The 21,349-nt window shown below is 37.7% G+C and overlaps 1 protein-coding gene across 11 annotated transcripts in view; it reads right to left on the reverse strand.

Annotated features, from left to right (window-relative positions):
- Nucleotides 1–21,349, reverse strand: part of KIF1B (kinesin family member 1B) — a 100,204-nt gene that overhangs the window by 34,675 nt on the left and 44,180 nt on the right. For 10 of the 11 annotated variants that reach the window (XM_076356132.1, XM_076356129.1, XM_076356127.1 and 7 more), the window contains 9 exons: nucleotides 20,245–20,324; nucleotides 18,726–18,832; nucleotides 18,158–18,241; nucleotides 16,369–16,549; nucleotides 15,881–15,953; nucleotides 3,060–3,153; nucleotides 2,145–2,293; nucleotides 1,361–1,539; nucleotides 192–329 (listed from right to left, as the gene is read on the reverse strand). In XM_076356132.1, coding sequence (XP_076212247.1) covers nucleotides 192–329; nucleotides 1,361–1,539; nucleotides 2,145–2,293; nucleotides 3,060–3,153; nucleotides 15,881–15,953; nucleotides 16,369–16,549; nucleotides 18,158–18,241; nucleotides 18,726–18,832; nucleotides 20,245–20,324 — 1,085 coding nt within the window. Of the gene's footprint in view, nucleotides 1–191; nucleotides 330–1,360; nucleotides 1,540–2,144; nucleotides 2,294–3,059; nucleotides 3,154–6,490; nucleotides 11,692–15,880; nucleotides 15,954–16,368; nucleotides 16,550–18,157; nucleotides 18,242–18,725; nucleotides 18,833–20,244; nucleotides 20,325–21,349 lie in introns of those variants that run through there. The other variant, XM_076356133.1, reaches the window with a different exon arrangement.

Consider the following 21,349-nt stretch of genomic DNA (forward strand, 5'->3'; position numbering starts at 1 on the left):
AGAACATTCTAAAGAGCATTTTCTGCTCTTCACTATATCTTAAGTCTATCAGAAATCCCTGAAAGACACCACACACAACTAACACTAGTGGCCATACAATTTATAACCACATTCAAAGTCAAGTTCATCCAGAACTGACAAGAGTTACCAGTGTACCAGCAGCTGAGATTATCGTCACATATGTCACATACCTTCCAACCAGCTTGAACCAATGAAATCGATCGTAAAAGGGGTCACTGCCTGTCATTGTGCTTTCACTTTCATCCTGTGTATTAGATGCCATTTCCCCAGCTCTGTCATACATCTCACGCATCAGGTCCAACCTCTGCCTGCATAGAAGGAAGCAGGATTAAAAAAAATTAATAGAGAGTGAATAAAAAAGCAGAGAACACGAAGTGGGGTACACTGACTTCATCTATACCAAATTACACATAGGAAAGGGAGAATGAAGAAGAGGAGTCTGTACCACCAAGTTTGGTACTGTACTAATTCTCTGACATGTTAAGGATTCTTGGAAAAATTTTGTAGGCTAAGCCCACAAACCATGAGGCAAAGGTCACTGCAGAAGCTTACATAAATCTCGGATTTCATTCAAACTTCTAAGCATTCTTCTTTCACATCTAATTTTAGCATATTTTTTCTTCCTTTTTTGTACCAGACAATGTTGCTGGCAGTTTTAGGCAGCAAAGTTTTATGCAGTTTTTTTGCATTACACTCCAGAAATGTTGGCATTTTGATTCAAAAGTGAACTGATTCTATTACAGACTTATACGTATTTATTTTATTGACGAAAACAAGTGTTTCACACTGCAAGATTCTTCATCCAAAAGTTATTAGTGGGAAAAAAAGTTCTTCAGTCAGTATTTAGAGTGGGGAAAAGACAAATGTCTTTTGCCTATTTGCAAGAATATGATGAAAATAACTCAAATTACAGTCAGAATTTGTGTAGCTTCCATAGAAATAGAATCTTCTTTATTTAAGCTTTTTATTATAAATTATGCCCTCTACTATTAGGTTATATAAAAAGCAGGTGGCAAGGAAAACTTTGCAGTGAAAGGAACACAAAAAAAATTAATGCAGAGAGATGAGCTGTGATGAGCCTTAATAGATTTAAAAAATAAAATCTAACCTCAAGTTACAAAAATTAAATGTGGAGGCGAGGTAAGATGCTGGAGAACAAATGCACTTGTTTAAAGAATCTAGAAAGCTGGTATTTAAAACATACCACGCTGTCTGGAAAGTTGGCATTTGGGAGGACACAGAAAAACAAGTACAACAGAGAATGAACAGCAAGGGGTGAAATTTTTCAGTTAAGCTCCTTGGATATAAGGAAGTTTGCTCTCCAGTAATATTTACATACTTGAGTTTTTCTAAGGACCAGTAATGCGTTGCTCCATTCTTCAGATCCTGGACTTCCACAGCTACCACTGTACGGGGGAAAGGCCTATTGTCCCGGGTCTTCTCCAACTCAGTGGGCAAAAGCTCTGGTGGCAGTGGTGAGTAGAGGGTGTCTGTCAGCAGGACAAATTGAAACTGCACCTGAATTGAAAAAGAAAAATTACTTTAGTTCTGAGAATTCAGATATCAGCATCACAAAGGGGACAGAGACCTAACCTAAGGCAACGTATGAAGCCAGTTTGACTTTCATCTCTGTGAACAGATTCAGATTTTTTTAACGTCTTTTTTTTGTTTGTTTTGTCGCAAAATGTCATAAAACATATTTTTCAGCTGAGTACACATACCTTGCCTTTATCGTCACAGCTGTCTGGAAAACTATAGACCTAGCACATCCTACAGCATCCACTTCTCTTGGAAAAATGAATGACCACATTAAGTTAAAAGCAAAAAGGAAAAGGCAGGGCCCTGGGGAGATGTGCATGTACATGAGTTTATGATATTGACAGGAACAGCATAAGGGAAATGAAGAAGAGGAGAATATATCAACCAGATTTGCATGGGATATTCATTCAGCCAGAAGTCTGAATCAGAGACTCACAGCTTTCTGAACCCTTTTAAAGCCCAAACTAATAAGCAAGAGACATATAACTTTAAAGACTACAAGTAACTCTGAGCGTTTGAAGCAGGATTATACAGTCAAAATTGATGAGTCAGAAAATTCAAAAAGATACTCTGCATGTCCCTACCTTTTTCTTTAACTCTACACTGATTGCATTGGCTTCTTTCAGATATACTGCATTTCCCCAGAGTTGGTCCCTCAGTGAAGTAAACTGGTGAAATTTCCACTTCCTGAAAGCCCATTGTGCGAGTTCATACTCATGTCGTGTCCAGGGCACTAGGACGAGCAAAGAAACAGAGAAATAAAACACTGTAGCTTCTTCTCTAAACCAAGTATCTAATACTACTGCTGACTGTGTCATCAAGTTCTCAACACCTTTTCTGAAAGAGAAGAACAGAAAATAAAAACCTGCATTTTTATTATTCAGCGAGGAAAAACTGGATTCAAATTTCCTCACCACTAGCATTGGAGATATAATGATCAAGTAAGGAGATTTGGAACAGAGAAAACAAAATAAATTCTACTCCTATTATTTTAAATTAGTTAACAATTATCAAAGCCAAATGCTGAAATAGTGGAATGAAAGCAAGTATTATGGGAATAATAAACTCTATCTACTGTCCAGAAATGGAGTTATACAGGCATGTCACAGCATGAATTCTAAGAACTCCTACCAAGAAGAAAAAAGAAACTTCAAAATCAAAACAAGGAAACAAAGGCAACAGTATTATTTTGGTTTAAGACATTTGAACTCTGTTAGTGCCAAGAAGACACAGATTCCTTCAAATTTAAGGCCACCAAATCAAAGCTTGTAGTTAAACTAATCGAGTTTGTGCATCAATTGAATTTGGGGATGCATATCTACTGTTTATGTAGAACTTACTCTATGAATAGGTGTTTTACATCTTTATGCTGTGAAGATTACAGATCAAGTGTTTCTCCACTTGCCAAAGCAACTTTTCTATCTATTGCAAGAGATATTATATAGCAACTGTCCCTTTAGGCTTGGCTACATCCAAGTTATTTTTAGCTTCAAACTCACCTTCTTCCTCTTCTTCCTCCTCCTCTGTTGTTTCAGCTGCCAAGGATCGTGTCTCTACCTGCTTCTGTAAGGCCTGCAGCTTACTCTCATAGTCCTGTGGGGAGAGAGGAGATACCGTGTAGAAGGACAGACAAAAGCAAGGAGAACAGTTAAGAGAGACTAACACCTCAGATGGAGTGACAGACACAGAGAACAAATACATGAAGACATTTCTCCATTAATGCTCAGAGGTCACATACCAACATCTATTGTTTTAGTATAATCTGTCCTTGAAAAAAGAAAAGACAGAGGCCAATACAATTAAGATGGTAGTGTTGTTTTGTAAAATCATCAGATATACATGCTCATAGTATCTGTAAGAGGGAAAGGTTTAGAATTTTTTTTTTTTGCTAAAGACTGGACAAGGGGATTTTTGGGAACCTGCTTGCTGCTTTCAGGGAGGTTGGAAAGAGGCAGAAATAGAGAAAAGTACAGAAATAGATTTAAAAACGGGAGGATTATTCACCTTCATTTTCTCAAACAGAAGGATTAACAGCACCACTGATTTGCCTTTTGATACAAAAAAACTCATTTCAGATTTTAGGGAAAAAAAAAAAAGACATTTTGTTTTCAATTAGATTTCCTTTTGGGATGTAAGTATCACTCTCGTGTATTTAATATATCAGAAGATGAAAAAAATACCACCGCCCTGGCAAGTGGGCAGAGAAGTCTGTGCAGAGGTTTCCCCACAAAGAGCACTTCAACAATACCTTCTGGTGTAAGAGCGTTTTCTTCCTGTTCAGCATACTCATGCCTTGAAATAAATGCTACTAAGACCTAATGACCCTTTTATTATTTGCTCATAAAACAAACCTAAATATCTTGAATTTGTAACAGACACAGTCACTGTGCTCCTGGTCTCAGAGCCTACCTCACTGCTGTATTTTATTTAAGATAATCCTTTGGCATATATTACACAAATTAAACTGGCTTCTCAAGATTTTTATACAAGAGTTGCAATAACAATTCACTAAGAGTGTTACAGATTTCTTAAGGAGAATTCTTGAAGCCACTCATCTTGTATTCCAACCTTCTCTCTTCCACAGTTCCAGATCCTAAAATTCTTCTCCAATGTACTGTCTGCAGTAATGCATTCTTAAGTCTAACGGCTATAGAAGGAAAGCTTTACACTTTCCTCCCATCCTATTTAAGCATCCCACCTAAACAGCTACATTACTTCGTTTCCGTACAGCAAGTATAGTACTTAACACTGCCACAACGTGATTGCATCAAATTTAACACAAGTTCAGTCAGAAAGACCTTTAGACGGCAAATGGAAAGGAGATAAACCTGAAGTACGTTCCTTTAAGTTTATAAGTAAGATTTCCTGGAGGTAGCATTAAAAAACAGTAGCTGTGCTCTTAGAACAACCACCTGGAAATCCAGAATTTTCAATACCATGAATTCGATACCCATGACCTTTAGGGAGAGAAAACTGAACTATTAAAGATAAATGGCCTTTGTATGAGGGCTGCGTTTTAATTTTCTAATTTCCTCGTGAAATTTTATTTGGCTAAAATGCTCCTCCTTCTTCATTTGTGTCTGCTCCATTCACTCTAAGATGGCTACATACTTACAGTGTAAGTAAACCTTATGCCAGCAGCAAAAGAACTACAGACAAAACAAACATATCTCCTTTCTTTTGATATTCCTTCTGAAATTCATAATGATTCACCAAAAAATTGTTCTAGACTCGTTGAGGAGGTTTCAGACTTATCTATAGTTCTGAAATACCCAGTGTACTCTTAAAAATTCATGAACATAAAAGCACTCTCTCTGATCTTTTACCCCCATCCATGTAGATAATGCTATCACATTTTAAACCAAGATAAAACAGGTCAGATGCGAAGTGACAGAAACAAGCTTCTCTTACTTGCAAGGAAGGGCAAAATAAATTATTTTCCTGTAGTCTGAAGAAGATAATCTGAAGGTGTCATTTTGAGCAGCTAGATTGTAGAAATTAAGAAATGAAAAGCTCTTCAAGTAGTGTTTAAGTAGAATATTTGATCAGATTCTTTTGGAGAAATTGAAAAGGTGCAGAGGGAATGGTCAAAAATCAGGAGCATTCCACTGTGAAAATTCTACTTCCAGCATGAAAACCTCAGGCACATTAAATACATTCAAAGACAAAGACTTGCTTCTTGTCTTCTCTATTTTAAGACTTGTGAGCCAAGTGAGTGTATCGTCTGTACATTTAAATACCTAGATAAATAAATGTTTAATATAAGCAGACACTTTTTATTGACTCCATGCTAACAAACATTACTTTTAAAACTAAGTAAAAAAATTGAAGTTTATTTTCCCATAATGAAAAAGAGAAATAGATACCATTTCCCTAAGCAGAAAAACAGGACTAAGATCGCCTCCTGGCACTTGATACTATGGTAGTATTTAAAAATAATTGGCACTAAGCAATAGATGAAGGATGAATTTGAAGTTGGTTCACACAGAAGGTGCGCTGACTGCACTGTAAAAGGGGTTGGTCTGCTCTGCTGAGAGCTTGGTCAGCTCTCCAGATAAACATTTCTACATCTGATTAGTGATAATACACACATAATTGTTAGTACCAATGTAAAGGTGCCTCAACTGCTAGGAAAGAAAAAAACCTGCATCTAGAAGCTGCCCTGAAGGTCCATGCCCCAGACTCCCTGGAACCCAATGCATATTGTTGTACAGCTTCAAACTGGTTGATATCATTCATTCCATGAATGTGGAGAAAGGGAATGCAAAGTTTATTTTGCCTAGGGGCATGGAAATATCTAAAGCCACAACAATCAGATTTTCTGAAAACCAAAAAAAAAAAAAAAAAAAAAAATCATACACTCAGACTAGGCCAAGCTTTTTAAGACCAGACTGGAACAGCTTTTTAAAGCAGAACACTGTACCGTAACAACTTAGATTCTTTGGATCTACGTGATGTCTGCAAAGGTACTGTAGTGTATGTGATTCCCTCCTGTATTTGAGGTATACAAAAAAAGTCAGTTTGTCTTCAGTGAGCAAATAAATAGAGAACAGCCAGCTCTGTATTTTCTTCCAGAATTTAGATATACAGCACACAAGATGGTACAATGGGACAGCACTGAAGAGGAGGATGGCTTGTATTCCCTTGCGCTATAAAAAGTTGTTGGTTTTTTTTGTTGTGGTTGGTTTTGGTTGTTTTTTTTTTTTTTAATAAGCTGTGTGACAGTAGACACAAATCTGCGTAGGCTGCTTTTCACATAACTTAATAGCAGAAAAATCAGGGCGGACAGACTTTCAAGAATCAGGCTGAGGAACAATTAAAGAAACCTTTTTAACTCTGCTAGAACAATACCAACCCCAAGACAAAAAATAAAGTCAGGACAAGCTTGCAATCAAGTTTCATTTCCATTTCACTGAGACAAGTCTGACACTTACAAGAGTATTTCATAGTTTATTGAAAGAGCACTTGTTACAATACAAACCAGTTCTGCTTTTCACAAGGCAGATGCTTGCTCTTAAGACAATCCAAAACTCATTTTTTCTTAAACAATGAAAATCCCATTTAATTCAAAGGCAGCTCACTGCTTTCTTTACAGTACAAATGGGTACACAGCATATTTTTCTCATGTGGCAGCTCCTGAAGTGGTTCAATGGGAAATATCCGAGTCAAATTTCAACATATAAAGGATAAAGAACAAATTTCAACATATAAAGGATAAAGGACAAATTTCAACATATAAAGGATAAAGGACAAACAGTGAGGGAGATATTGAAACTATGCTAAATGTACTGATAAAAATAGCATCCTCTAATTAGACAGATCCCTAAATTCAGATTGCTTGAGAAAGGATGTTGAAGTCAATCAGAGGAGCGTTAGTGGCATGCATTTCCCTCCACCCCCCCAAAATCCACGTGTCCCCAGGGAGTCATAAAGGATATTTAAGAAATCGTCACTAAGGCACAGGTGGATACAAGCCAGCTGTCAAAGCACGCAGCACATCAGCACTTAGCAATGGCAATTAAGCTTACTGAAACAGCACTCCCATCATGGATGCCACATTTCCATTAACCTGAAAGCCTTTTCACAGAGTCTTCTATGGAAGCAGCTGTATTACTCCTCAGTAGCTCCATTAATACAGAATTTGGAGTGAGAGGTGTGCGTATGTCTGATTAGTGCAAGGAGATCCACAAGTTCTCACATTGCTTCCCTTATCAGATGAGGCACTGCACTGTAATTAATACTCAATTCTTAAAGTGGGCAATTATTTTTATATGACTTCCCCCCCCCCCCCCCAAGTTTCATTTCTGTAATACCTTCCTAAAAGCCAGGAAAAAAGCTGCTTCCTCTGAGCAGACTGGGCTCCGTTTTGATATTGACTACCCTTTTTCTTTTGTTGTCAAATCATACAACAGAATAAGCAGGGTTGTTTTTCTAGTGCTGCACTAAAACAGTGGGGTAAGACAGCCTGACGGTTACCTATTGTTCATCATCATCACCACCACCCAGGCATTTACAGATACTGCTTCTCAGATTTTTAAGCTGAAATAAGTTGGCAAAAACTTTTTAGTGTCTAGTATTAAAATATCAAGTAGCAGGAGTTTTTAATCTCATGTCAGTACATGTAGTTGCATGGACTTCAAAAATCACTCCATGTTCAATCACATGGTGATTTCACACAGGCAGCCACAATCCTCAGCGAAACTGGGACACAAGATAAAATTGGTTTGGTCTTCTCTCACGACCTATCCTACGCAGACTAACTCTGTTTGGCTCATGTATTCCTAGAGAATTGAGAGGATTTTCCTGACCATGCATTTTTAAGAGAGTCCAAGCTGTTTTGAGGATATGAAAGAACTCATTACTCTTGACATGCACAAAAACAAAGTGCAATGCACTACTAAAACAGGATTCTAAAATAAAGGCAACAGCAAAATATTATTTGCAGCCCAAAACTCATTTTGCAATTCTGACTCAAGCTCAAAGAAAGTATTACTCATCTACAAGCCTTCTTTTCTTTAAGAATCAAGACATTTTTGGACATGATGCTTTATTTCCTTCGTTCAAGTAGGCCAAAGCATGAGACAAATGCAAGTTACAAAGCCGTATTTGGACACAAAATTAAACCTGCCGTAAAAAAAAAAAAAAAAAAAAAAAATGTTCCAAGCTATGGGACCAGCTGATTCTTTTAGGACAGAAGACTGACTTTGTATCTCCTACATCAGAGGGCCAGTATCCTATCAGTAACACATGTGCAGAGACTTAAGAGTTGACACTTGATTAATCGATACATAAATGGTGCGTGGCTGCCACTTACCATGTGTTGCAACCAGCACCTACACCATGCACAGTTGAAATGGGGGGGAGGTAGGACAGGAAACAAAAATAAGATGGAAAGTAGGCTTGAGGCACTTCCTACTCATCTACAGCTATGCTGAAACACGCAGAAATAACAATTATCAGTAGGGCTTATATTTTATCAAAAAATAAGCAACCTCAAGTAAATCAAGGGTATTTGTGCAAAACAGCACAAATCATTTAACTGTACAGATACACTGCAAAGTGGACCTATCTTACCAAATGTGGTATAGTAGCCAATTTTGTTTGTAAAATTGCATTCAAATTAAATTTAAAAGCAAAATAAGTCCTCAAAGCTTTAGATTGGCTTATACGTAAGTCCACAGATTTTTAGAAGTAAGCGCAATTTTGTTTTGCACTTTAAGAAACTCAGAAAGAAGAAAGCGTACACTTAAAATTGGGACTCTCCAATTGACAAAAAAAACCCAAGCTCATAAAGCCTCTTCCTTAATCAATAGTTTTTATGTAATTTGTTTGAAACAATCTGAAGTAGGGATTGCAAGCATTTGTTTTATGGCAAATCACCTGCAAGTACAGACCTCTTCAGATCAAAATAGATATTAAAAATTTTAAACTTGTATTTTGAGTGTGGGGAGAAGGAAAAGGAATCTTACTTTCTCCTGAAAATGACCTTCTCCTTTATTAAACAAGTCTTGAAACAGGGGTTTAATCCAAGACCAGAGGCACTAACATGAGGTATCACATTAAGATGAAACAGTTCAATTCTCCTATCTTTGAGGAGAATTCAGCCAATTCAAAGTAGTGATCTATAAATCTTCATAAGAATAACTATTTCAAGAACATCTCCCAGACTCATGGCCGAGAAAGCTGAAAACACAAAATAAAGAGAGTAAGCTTTTTGAGGCTTCTTCCTACACCAGAGTGTCAAAAAATCCTAGTTCCTTTCCACAATCTCTCTATAATAATTAAAAACTATTATATTTAGAGATACAATAGGAATTAGAAAAAGCTTATTTCCAAAGTATTGCTTCAGCAATATATATATATTCTGACATAAAATTCCATTCAGGCAGGTTTAACTGTCACAGCAATTTCATACCAATAACTATGAACTTAAGCAGAAGGAGAAAAGACATCTCCTACTCAGGGAGTAGGACTGTTGTGACCCAATAGCTCTTCTTAATTTCTCTGTAAAAAAGCCACATATCTTGTCAGCCGACAACTTTTGGTTTATAGATTACTGTTAATAAGAATTTGAGTTGAGTGGAAAATATTGTTCTGAAGAGCCAGATCAATTTAAAAACAGATGGTCACTTTCCTTATTGTAAGAAAAAGGTCACAAGAAACATTCAATGCTATAAACTAAATTCCTCTTTTGATTGTCTACATAAAACACAGGAGGAAGGTAGCACTTTGTAAGTTCCAGACAATATTTTCAGCATTAGAAAAATACTCCAAGACACACACACACACACACACACACACACACAAAAAAAAAAACGGTAAATGAGCTAGCAGGGAAGTTCTCCCCTCCACATTCCTCCCTCCAAGTCTTCTAGTCTATGAAAAAAGTTCTTACAATTTTTCAGAATGTTCTTCCAACCAATGTTGTTAAAACTGCAACAAAAGTCACATGCAAACTGAATGGACTGAAGGGCCAGTGCCTTGTGTTTGTATGTCGAATTACTCAAGTTCTACCTGGCCAAACAAAACCCAAGACACAAGCAAAGCCAATCCTGGCTGTTTCTTAATAAGCCAGAATTGCCCCTGCTTCCCTCCTCCCCCAGACTACTCTTGGCCAACTAATCATACTGTAGTTTCTCTGCCGGCTTTGAGGTTAGGTGCTGAGAATTGGCGCCTCATCCGTGGGGGCGTCACAAACTGGTTATAGTGGTTAAGCCGGTCAGTCTGTTTTGGGTGGAAGTTAGCTGTATTGCCTTCTGCACTGCCTCCATTGTTGTGATTGCAGTAAGGTTGTCGGTGCTGGTGGATGTGACGTTTTTGCTGGAAAGTCTGCAGGTCTGGATTCTGCTGCCCACTGTATGAGTGCAATGATTCAGATGAGCCCGATGTCTGACGCCGCAAGCTTTTTTGAGAGCCATTATTGAGAGAATTGCTTCTCCAGCGCAACTGAGGCGATGGCTGCTGCTGACTGCTAGGCTGTGACTGTGTGTTTAACTGCTGCCTGTTAATTTGGATATTATCTTGATTCCTCTGGGGGCCATAAAGATTCCACAGCTGCTGAGGGTCTTTAGAAGCAGCTCTACTTTCTTTTTCTTTGTTTTCATCTTTGTTCTTATCATCTTCTTTTGGAATTCTAACCTCTATAACTTCATCCTCTGTGATAATTATGTGGGTGCCTGGACTCCATGAGTTCCTATGTTTGGGATTGCTTTTGAAAGGAAAGCGGGGCTTGCGATTTTCAGGCGGAATAAATCGGTGAGGCATATTTTGTCGACGAAGCTGTTTTGCTATTTCCTGCTGCTGCAGATTTTTAAATCGAATCTGTTCTTGCCTCATCCAACGTAATCGCCCACGTCTGAAAGCTGGATCACCTGCCATTAACTGAGAAACACGCTCCTCTTTAGCAAGATCGTCATTCTCGCTTCTTTTTAAGTCATCCATGGGCTTCTTATCCACATCCACTGCACTAGCAGAGTTTGGAGACTTAGCATTAGCTACGGTTGACTGGGCTTTCTCTGGAGACCCTATCAGAGGTAAAACCTTCTCCATTTTTAGCATCTTATTTCTAAGAACTTTTATCTCTTCATCCTTCATGTTGTTCTGCTTCTTCACTTCTTGCAAAATATCTTCCAATTTGTCTATATGCACCTTAAGGTCATCCACATCAGTTACTCCTTTACCATTGGCCATAACATCTTCGATTTTCTCATCTCCAACTCCTACCGTATCCCAGACATCACGAGCAACAGCTCGCCATGATTCACGCTCATTTGGATCTTTTTTCCCATACATGGCACAAAGCTCTTTCATTTTAACAATGGCCAGAGCCTCAATCTCCTGCCTAGTGTGCCTGAAGTCATTGAGTGCTACCTCATAGCATATCTCTTTCACAGCCTGAATCTTTAAGTCTGAGATGGTAACCCATTTGGAGTCTTTGCTAAGGCGTCGACGTTGGGGTATCTGGTACATTTTAATAGGCTCTCGTTTCTTCCCACTGCTGGGGAGGCCACACTTTTTTACAATGGTTTGGAGCTTGCTGGGGGGCAGCTTCTCTCTCAGGGAAGTGATCAGTCTCCAACTCTCCTCACACGATCTCTTGTCCGAATCATCCCCACTATCAGAGTCTGCATCCTTTGGAAAAACAAAAATCAAGAAGTGGCCCCAAAATAACCAAAATTAAAATTGTAAGAAAATGGAAAAGCTAAACAAGAAGTAGCAGGCAAAGAAAACTAAATCAAAAATCAAAATAGAACAAGTGATAAGGAAGTCCCTGAAGACTGAGTGTTAGGACATTAAAATGCATCTTCAAGAGTCATGGACTGCCAAAATTGGAGATCGTCACTAAATTAAGATTAACATTATATTTTAAAGTCTTGTCACCTCAAAATAGCAGATAATCTAAACTCTTCCCTCCCAATCCCTTCCAAAATCTTTAAATAGATCAACTAAAACCAAGTTCTTGATTAAAAAAATTAAAAACCAAGTGTAAACTGCACTTCACACATGCTACAAAGACATGCAAATTCCCGCCACACACATTTGCCTTGGTGACTGCTGTTGCTTCTTTCAGCAAATCCTCCCCAGGTAGGTGAACACAACAGCCATCATAGAAGATGTCATGAGCAGCCAGAGTAAGTCGGGTTAACACTGGTTAGTAACGTGGTTTGCACGTGGTTGCAGGGATGCTCAAGTTTAGAATCCACTTCACTACAACAGCAGCCAGAGAAGTGTTAGATGATAAGAAAAAATGAAACAGAAGCAGCCGAAAGGTTCAATGTTAAAAGGACTGTAAGTGCCACTATGACAGGTGAAGACAGTGGTTCATACTCCAAGACTTGCTACAAGCTAAAAGGATATCCAGAATCAGAGTTTCAGAGGTGGGTTGTGGTTTGTTTTTTTTTTTTCCATTTGTCACCTTGTTGCTTAGTTTAAAGAAAAACAAACATTAACAGTCTTGTCTGTCCGAAGAATGAGTTTCAGAAGAATGTAGCAGTAATGACTTTTTTTTAAATTGTTTTAATACGAATTCTCTATTTGATATCCTTGATTTGTCCTCTTCTCAAACCCTAGAGCTTCCACACACTTGCTAAGAGTTATGTATGTTTTGCTTCTTCATTACAAGTTTTCCACCTTTTGCTAAATGATTTTTAATGAGCAATGCTTCAGGTTTCCATATGCTAGGAATGTCTGTTCAGGTATACTGCCACCAGAAGTTAAGGATATCCATTATTGCTTACTGCAACCAGGAATTAAAGTCAGACTACTTTTCTTTAAAGGATTATTAATTTAAGACATCTCTTTAACAAACAAAAAGTCCTATGTACTATTGTGATCCAAACATCTTCAATAAAACACAGCAGTCAGTCTTTAACGAACCTGTATCTTAACATCCCTATTTTTCACATAGGGAATTATAATACATGAGAAATCAGGAACAATAATAGCCAGTTATTCTAAAACCCAAGGAAACCCAGGTCACTGACTCAGAACCAGAGGTTCCTGGACTTAAGACTTCGGGTAGAAGACCACGAAGAATGGGGGATACAATATAATTTGTTTTGGGAATGATGAAAGGGAGTAAAAGAAATTCTGTTCTGCCCTATGGTCAACAAGCTCCATAGCCTAAGATTCACATTATTTGAGCTTTTTGTGACTTTATGTGTTTTTAAGTATTTAACAGCACTAGCTTAGGGCAAAATATAAGCAAAACACTGGTTTAGAAACAGAACATAAACTCTGAGTTTACAGCCGACAAAATTTGTGGCCTAAGGAAACAGCATCTAACAAACTGCATATTGCAGTGGAAACAAAAGATGCCCTGGAGGAAGACACTGTACAATCTACACATTCAAGGTTACGTCCAGAAAGGCAAAACACAAACTACTCAAACATAAAGTCACAAGTTCCACAGGATTATTCTTATAGGTTACAAAATTACCGTATTACTACTTATGGGTAAAGCATGTCTTGCGTATAAAAAGCTGATTAAGAGACAGTATGTGGTCATTGCCCTGTGTGCACTCAGAGGTTAACCAGACCAATTAATATAGGTATATACCCACATTCTAATATCAAGTGGTCACTGCAAAGGCATTATGACCGAGAAAACCAGGAAGGTAATTTTAGCCCTGTTAAACACATTTTCACATTTAATTTGTAAAATGGAGAACAATTATTTCTATTCCCTAGTAATGCTAGCAAGGCAAATATTTATTAGTTGTAAATTTTGGGGGACAAGAGCTATTATTTATCTTTTTTGTATAGCACATCTAACAAATAAATACCCAAATTGGTTGGAATCTCAGCACAAAACCAAAACAATCTGGCAAACAGGATTAGCCATCTTCTAATATCCAAGATTATACTCCAATTTAGAACAAGAATATTTATATTTCAATAATATATTTCAATCTTACATAGCAGTAAGTTAGAGAACCTGATATTGCAGCTAGATATCGCAGCAATGTAAATACTTTTAAGGTACACAAGCTGAAATGCATTCCCAGATTTCCCAATCATTATTCAACTACTGTTGTATGAATGCATTAATCCTGTCCATTCCAGACTCTGCATACAGTGACACAGAAATGACGAGATGTGTCAAAAAGTTTTGCTGTCATCTGAAATACTCTTATTAAGCATTGCGATAAGCAGGATACTGCTTAACAGACCAATGATCTCATTTGATATGATCCCTTACAACTAGGAACGGTGTCTTTCAGGAATTATGTTGGTAATGCACATAGGATAGTCTTCCACTTTTGTCCACTAATTGAAATCAGCAAAACCAAAACAAGTTTAAAGAAATAAGCAACTTTATTACAGTATTAAACAACCCACTATCTAAAGAACCTTCCCTTAATCTTAAGTATACAGGGAAACAAATTTCCTTCGCAACACTTTTATAAATGCAGCCTTATTTGAAGCAGCTCCCCAGACAGCCAATTCTCACATCTTTAATTCGTACGGTAGCTTAGCTTATGCCTGTCAGCTAAAATTTAAGGGAGGGAATTCCATTACTTGTGCCTCCTTTGACACATAGCCAAAACTTACTCGATACTCAAACTATTTTTCTTTTCACATTGAACTGATTTTTGTCATACTACTTTCAGCTACACAAATTTTAACTATAAAATTGCAGAGATGAAACATTATATTAGTCACATCTTAACTTCCGTTCTCAACTAAGTCTTACTTTGGTTCGAAGTCTGCAACCACTTCTCTCCATCCAAGAAATTAGTTCCTTGTGATGAAATAATTAGTGATGCAGAAGTCTTTAAGTGTATAATATAAATTTAAAAAATGAGGTAGCTTCTACCTATGGAAGCCACAGTACTCTGCTCCATTCTGCTTGCGGGAGAAGGGGAAGAGCTTTACAGTTAATCCAGCATGCATTTAACCCACAGTTTTCAGTGGTCTCAAACTAGTACTACAAACAAATGAATCGTGATTTTGGAATTTTTATTAGAATTCAGGCACAACTACATTTGCATTCTGGCTAAAAGACAACCCAATATAGTTAAAGCAGAATCAGGAGACTCAGGTTTCTTAAGGAAATCTGGATTTCATTTCTGGGCTTGGGCTTGCTCTTAAAATTCACAGGGCGCTTGAAGACTGCGTGCATTTCTATTTGTAATGCACTTCAGAAGATACTTGTGAGAAGACTGAAGTCTTCCTATATCAGACTTAATTTATCAGACTTTCTATATAAGAAATAGGTGGAATGGTGGAATTCCAATTGTTCTGAATGAGTTAACATTCCCTTTGCACACTGCTCCCTAGTCATAACCCCACCATCGGCATGTGTACCATTAAGACCCTTACAAGGAACTCCATGCAGGGGGAGGGAGAAGGGTTAAAACATGCACAATGCAGCAACATTTTCAGACATCATTCAAAAAAATAAACCTAGTGTATCAATGTTCTAGGAATCTCTTTGGCAGCACAGAATTAGTATGTTCTGGTGATCCAAGACAATAATAAAGGCAAACATCCCAAGAAGGAGCTGTTTAGACTACTGAAACGGAAATTCAAAAAACAGAGCATAGAAACGCCCTTCTTTCAGGTTAAGTTGCAAGAAATCCAACCTGTCCCAACAAGAACTGATTAAAGCCACTTCATTGTCAATTACAATCTCTGAATTGACATGAAGGAGCTCACTCACACTGATAATAACTTACTGTAGTCACAAAGTATTTGAAAGCAAAGGGAGAACTGCATTGTGCAGACAACCCAAGCAGGTTTCCTAAACCTTCAGATAAGCAAGGACAGGAATTACTATTTGCCAAAGGTATAGTTAATCTGAAGTAAGGACACATACCAGCCTTTGCTGCTCCAACAAGAGATCAGCTTCCTCCTTTTCCTTCTTATACAAAATCTCCATTTCTTGTAACCTGAAGATGAACAAAAGAACAGAAGTAGCCAAAGAGGTCATTATTTTCATGTTGGTATTACTCTACACGCACAGCCCACTGAATTACAATGACAAGAGTAAAAGTCATTCCACTTAAAAGGAACTGTTATTTGTCTATTACAGTACTATAGAAGTGAAACTTCCTATACATTGCAGTGCAGTCCTTCACCAAAAGGTCTATAGGGTTAGTGGCAGGTGCTTACCTGTGATTTTTAATGGCGCTAGAGCACTGATACACTTAAGTAAAATAATGAAGAAGCCTTCTGAACTTTCACAATAGGTAGCAGAGATGCTATGTGGCAGAACCTAGGTTTAGGTTTTGCATGGACACCACCCAAATAACCTACTGCTGACTCCTCCTTGTTTCAGGTAGAAATTTTGAGTTATTTTTTTACCTTTTCTCCATCTCCTGCTTCATGTCAATGCCCTGCTTCTCCAGAAGCTCCCTCTGAGCAAATGTCCAGTCAACTGGCTCAGAGGGAGTCTCAGCTGACGGTGTTTTCTCTCTTTCTGCTCGTGCTTGCTCTGGATGGTTGAATCTGAAGACATGATTTTTACCCATGATGATACGATTTCCTAAAAATAGGGACAGAAGTTAACTCTTTCAGGTAAGGATTCCAAAACTGTTGAAAAACATCACTGAACGATTCATCTTATGCTGACACCCAAATAAGAAAAGACCGCCCTATAAGGATTTCTGTATACAGTCATCTAGGTGACAAGAAAAAAAAAAGAATGCCTGGTTTGTACAGAGCTCATAGAGGACGACATCACCCTCAGGGGTCCAGCCTAATATCCCAGCAGAGTTTATCAAAAATTAAAGGACAAATTTGGAGACTGACCAACAGTTGCAGTAAATATAACACATCACTAAATCCCATTCCTCGGCTCCAGCAACAGTGCCAAAACATGGGCAAAAGCCACTTCAGCAGAATTTTCAGCTTGGAAAAGCCTAACTTCAAACACTGGAATGCATGGTGCTTACTTTTCTTTAAAATGTGGTTTACATGTTTTTTAAAATGTGGTTTACATTTTATTGCAGTCCTAATCATTGGGATTTATGGAAGGATTTTACAGCTTCTTTTACACTAATGTCAAAAGAGCTGAAGAAATCTAATATTGTTAAGTTTTTCGGCTAAATCCTAGAGATATGAGACATCCACAAAGCCTGAGACATGTGCTTGATGGAAGACAGTAAAATGCTTCTGCTCTTCCAGAGAACATATTAATGTAGTTAAAATTTTAAAAAGGCATTCTAGTAAATAGACCTCCAAAGTAACCAAAATTGTCCTTATCAATATATTACTAAAATACAGGCTCTTAAAGATGTCAGAGACCACATCTATATTCTTCTAGTAACTCAATTATCTAGATGCAGAAGGAAAAATATCTATTTTTTTTTTTTTTTTAAGAAATTAATTACTAAATGATACCGTCATGGTATTCGATATGAGCCATACGCAGGCACAGAACAGCAAAAACTGTTCTTCCTTCATTGTCCAGTCTTATGCTGAAGGCAGTACACTTGGTTCCATGAAAATACTCACTTATAACTTGGTGCAAATAATTCTGAGGTGGGGGTTTTTTTGTTTGTTGTTTGTTTGGTTTTTTTAATAGTGGAAAAACAGGGGAGGGACACAAAAAGTATCACAGCTTGAAAGAGATAGGTTAAAACCTATAATTTAGGGAAGTCACTCCCTCCTCTCTAATTCTTCCCGACATGCCTTTCTAAAGGAATGTAGGGGACGGAGTGGGAAATCTAATGAGAGCAAAGAGAAGCTCTTGTACTCCTGCAGAGGGTCGTATCTTAGCTTTGCCAGGAAACTGGGAATTTTCCATCAGCAACTGGCAGTCTGTCTGCTCTGTCTCACTGAGACTGCCAAGGGCAATAGGCTTGGGCAAGAATGTATTTGAATAATATCAGGGTAAGCAGAAGGACAAGAAGGATACTGCGTGGCAGTGAATATTTAAGTACACTTACAGCTAGTGCAGCAAGGAATGAAAGAAAACGAACTGCTGCCAAGAGAAGAATGGTACCAACTTCTGTTTAAAAGCTACACTCCAAAAAGGTAATGCTGCTGTCCTTTAACAGTGCCCAGCATTCTCTATGTATGATGCAGATGTCACATACGGACAATTCTTAGATGGAGAGTCTACAAAAAAATGCGTTCTAACAGTTCTTACCTGAGCGCAACTGCACAGGCTGTACAACCCTCTTGCCATTAACATAGGTTTCTGATCGTTCACAAGGCTCCAAAGTAACAATAACTATGAACGAAAACAAAATAGACGAATGAGACTTTAGAGAGCATTGTATAGAAACAGAAGTGTGCAAACCCTAGAGGCCTCTCATTTTCTGCCTATCTTCCTACTAACATCATAAAAAAAGATACAAGTGAGTCATTCCTTGATACCATGCTGGTTAAAAAAGAAATAAAGCCCCATCAGAAAACCAATACTACTGACATCTCCATATTGCAGTCAGAAATTATTATTTTTTTGTTTGAATTTTCATGTCTATAGTTAACCAAGATCAGAACTTAACTCTTATACTGACTGCAGCCTGCAATTTGAAGCTATTATCACTTAAACAAATTTTATTTTCTTCCCCTAAGACTCAAGAAAACAGCGAGTCAAAGCTGATGGTTTTCTTGAGGTAAGAGAAACTTTCAAATACCAGTATTCCTTAGCCAACTATCAACTGAGGAGTGCAAGATTCAGCAACACTTTGCTAGGAGAAGTAGTTTTTTACCTTCACCATTGTTGTTCCTCTCACTTCGAAAGATACAGTGTTCTTCTTTGATATGAGCCCCACTCAATACAATGTCTTGTCTTCGCTCAGCATCAGCTTGGCCAACCCTGGGTCCAACAGAAGATATTTCAAGAGCAAATCAGACGTTTTCTACAACTCTGCGTAGGACAATACATCCCAGAAATATCCAGGAAAAAAGTCTGAACTATTAAGACTATCCTTCAAGTTTAAAGGTTTGAACTAGTGCTTAACTCAGCATTGCAGATGAGATTTACCATGAATTGGAGGATAACAGCTTGACAAAACAAAAGAGAAGTTTTCTCTCTCTTAGAACATGTAATTTAAAGAGAGAATTGAAGCGTTAAACACCTCTGGATTTAATGTGTTTCCTTCCCTCTTGTGCACCCCCTTCTCCCTTTAGCAAAGGAATGCAGAAGGAAAAAAAAAAGTGACAGGAACTTCCAGTGGTGCATTTCAGCTGGCATACAGTGATCATCCCTTCCAATAATCACCATCTGCACTTTAACAAAGAAGCAAAAATGGCTTAGGAGACTCTTGCTGAATAATGTGATTCCATAAGCAGTTTCACCCAGCTTCCAGACAGTGAGAGGCTGGCTGTATCACTGGAGCATGAAGATTTATGTCTATTCCAAACTCAAATATTTGAGCAATTCTAGATACGGACAACTTAATTTTCAATCTTAATGTTTATGAACTTCTTGTTCTACGTATTACTCCACACATTTCTGATGTCAGCTAGCTAGGCTCAAAACTTATAATGATTTCTTAAGCCCTAAGCTATTCTCATCATTCTGTGCTGAATTCTCTACAAGTTTGATATTCTTTTCAGTAGGTCCAAGGCATAATAGAGTAGTACCATACAACAGCACCTGTTTGTGTACTCTTCTCCATTTGTTCCCCAGGAATATACAAACTAAGCAACCAAACGTGGCTTAGTGCTCCAAAGGTAACAAAACCCACCTCTCTTCTTCCAGATGTCTTGACAGCAAGTTTTGGAATAAAATCTGTTTTAAATTCCAAATCTGGCAATTTAAATTTTATCTCATATATGTGAATGCAGAATACGTTAATTGTGCAGAAGCACGGATAACAGTTTATTTAAATAATAAAGTGAACACTCATCCATATTCCGGTTGCTTTTATTAAGTACTATGGTTTTCAATTCTCCACCCATCAACATCTCAAAGGCATTTTCAGTAAGTTTTATTACTTTTGTTTTCCTGTATCTTAAAAGGGATATCATGCTTTCTTTTACTGCCCAGGCGTAGTAACAAACTTCTTATAAAGCTGAGTGACTGCACATGTTACTTTTAAAGCACAAAATCAACTTAAAGGAAAATGCATTTCTGCACTTTTTTCCACCTACAGCAATCTCATGCTTCATTTGTACCTGCAAGTTGAATAGCTCAAGGCACAATTATTATTTACGGTGTCTCCAGCATGGGGATTTAAACAAGCAAAGAAGCAGACTGCAGAGCATATCAGCACCAATCCTCACCTAGTAATACCATCTTTGATGTAGTAAAGCAGACATTCAGACATGAGTGGATCTTCATTAAGGTTTACAAGATGAGGAGTCTGAAAGAAAAAAAAGAAAAGTTAATTAAGAACTGAGGACCTACTTTCAGGCTTCTTCCCACAGCTGTGGAGGATGCATATTAATCCAGCAGTTTTGCTATGTATATCGAGGTTATTCCATAATGTATTTTTTCAAATGTAACCTCTTGCAGTACTGAAGAGCATCACAAAGTAACAGCAGAAATACAGCTCAGATTGCTTAGTTATCTATCAAAAGAGGGAATAAAGGCTTCAGCTGGGGGGGGGAAAAAAAAAGATTCCTTGTAAAGTCCCTGTAAACTTTGATAAGGGAAGTCCAACAGCAGAAAAGGTTGCTTCAGTAAAATTTTGAAACTGATGTGGAATCAACTTTGGCTTCTCTTGGGCAATACAGGTCAGGTGATCATTTGGCAAAGTCTGTTAATGTCAAAAGAAAATCTAAAACTATCGACATTCTCTGATACAAACAGCTAAAAACCTCTTCATCTAAAGTTCTTCTAAATTTAAATCCACTACGGTTACTAAACCAACCTTCTTTGGTGAAAAAACCCCATTGGAATCAGCAAACAAGTCACAAGGCCTTGGTGTGAAAATCTAGCCAGTGAGATAGCAGTAAGCACAAGCACAAAAGAAAAGGCAAAAATGGTTAAACAGAATTAAAGAAGAAAGATGATAAAAGAGAAATAAAACTGTTAATAAGCCCCTTGTCCCTTTGTTACCCTCAAATAGAATAAATTTAGCAAAAGGAAATAAATTTGGCTAAGATTCCTTAGGAACATTGCTTCCATCAACTTATTCTAGCTGCAAAAAAGTTTACTTAAGAGAGGTGTTAACAGCACTCAGTTTACAGAAGCTCAGAAATTACCGGATGTTCACAATGAAATTTGTCTTTGAATGAAGAAATCTGATTGCCAATTGCCCAATGGAAGACTTAACTATAAAGACAGAAAGGGGGGGAAAAAAACAAGACACCTTTTTCACCCCTAAAAATATAAAGAGCACCTAAAACCTGAAGCTGTCCCATGCCGTCATCACTATTCACTGCA

This window comes from Aptenodytes patagonicus, chromosome 19, assembly GCF_965638725.1.
Source record: "Aptenodytes patagonicus chromosome 19, bAptPat1.pri.cur, whole genome shotgun sequence".
Taxonomy (NCBI): Eukaryota; Metazoa; Chordata; class Aves; order Sphenisciformes; family Spheniscidae; genus Aptenodytes; species Aptenodytes patagonicus.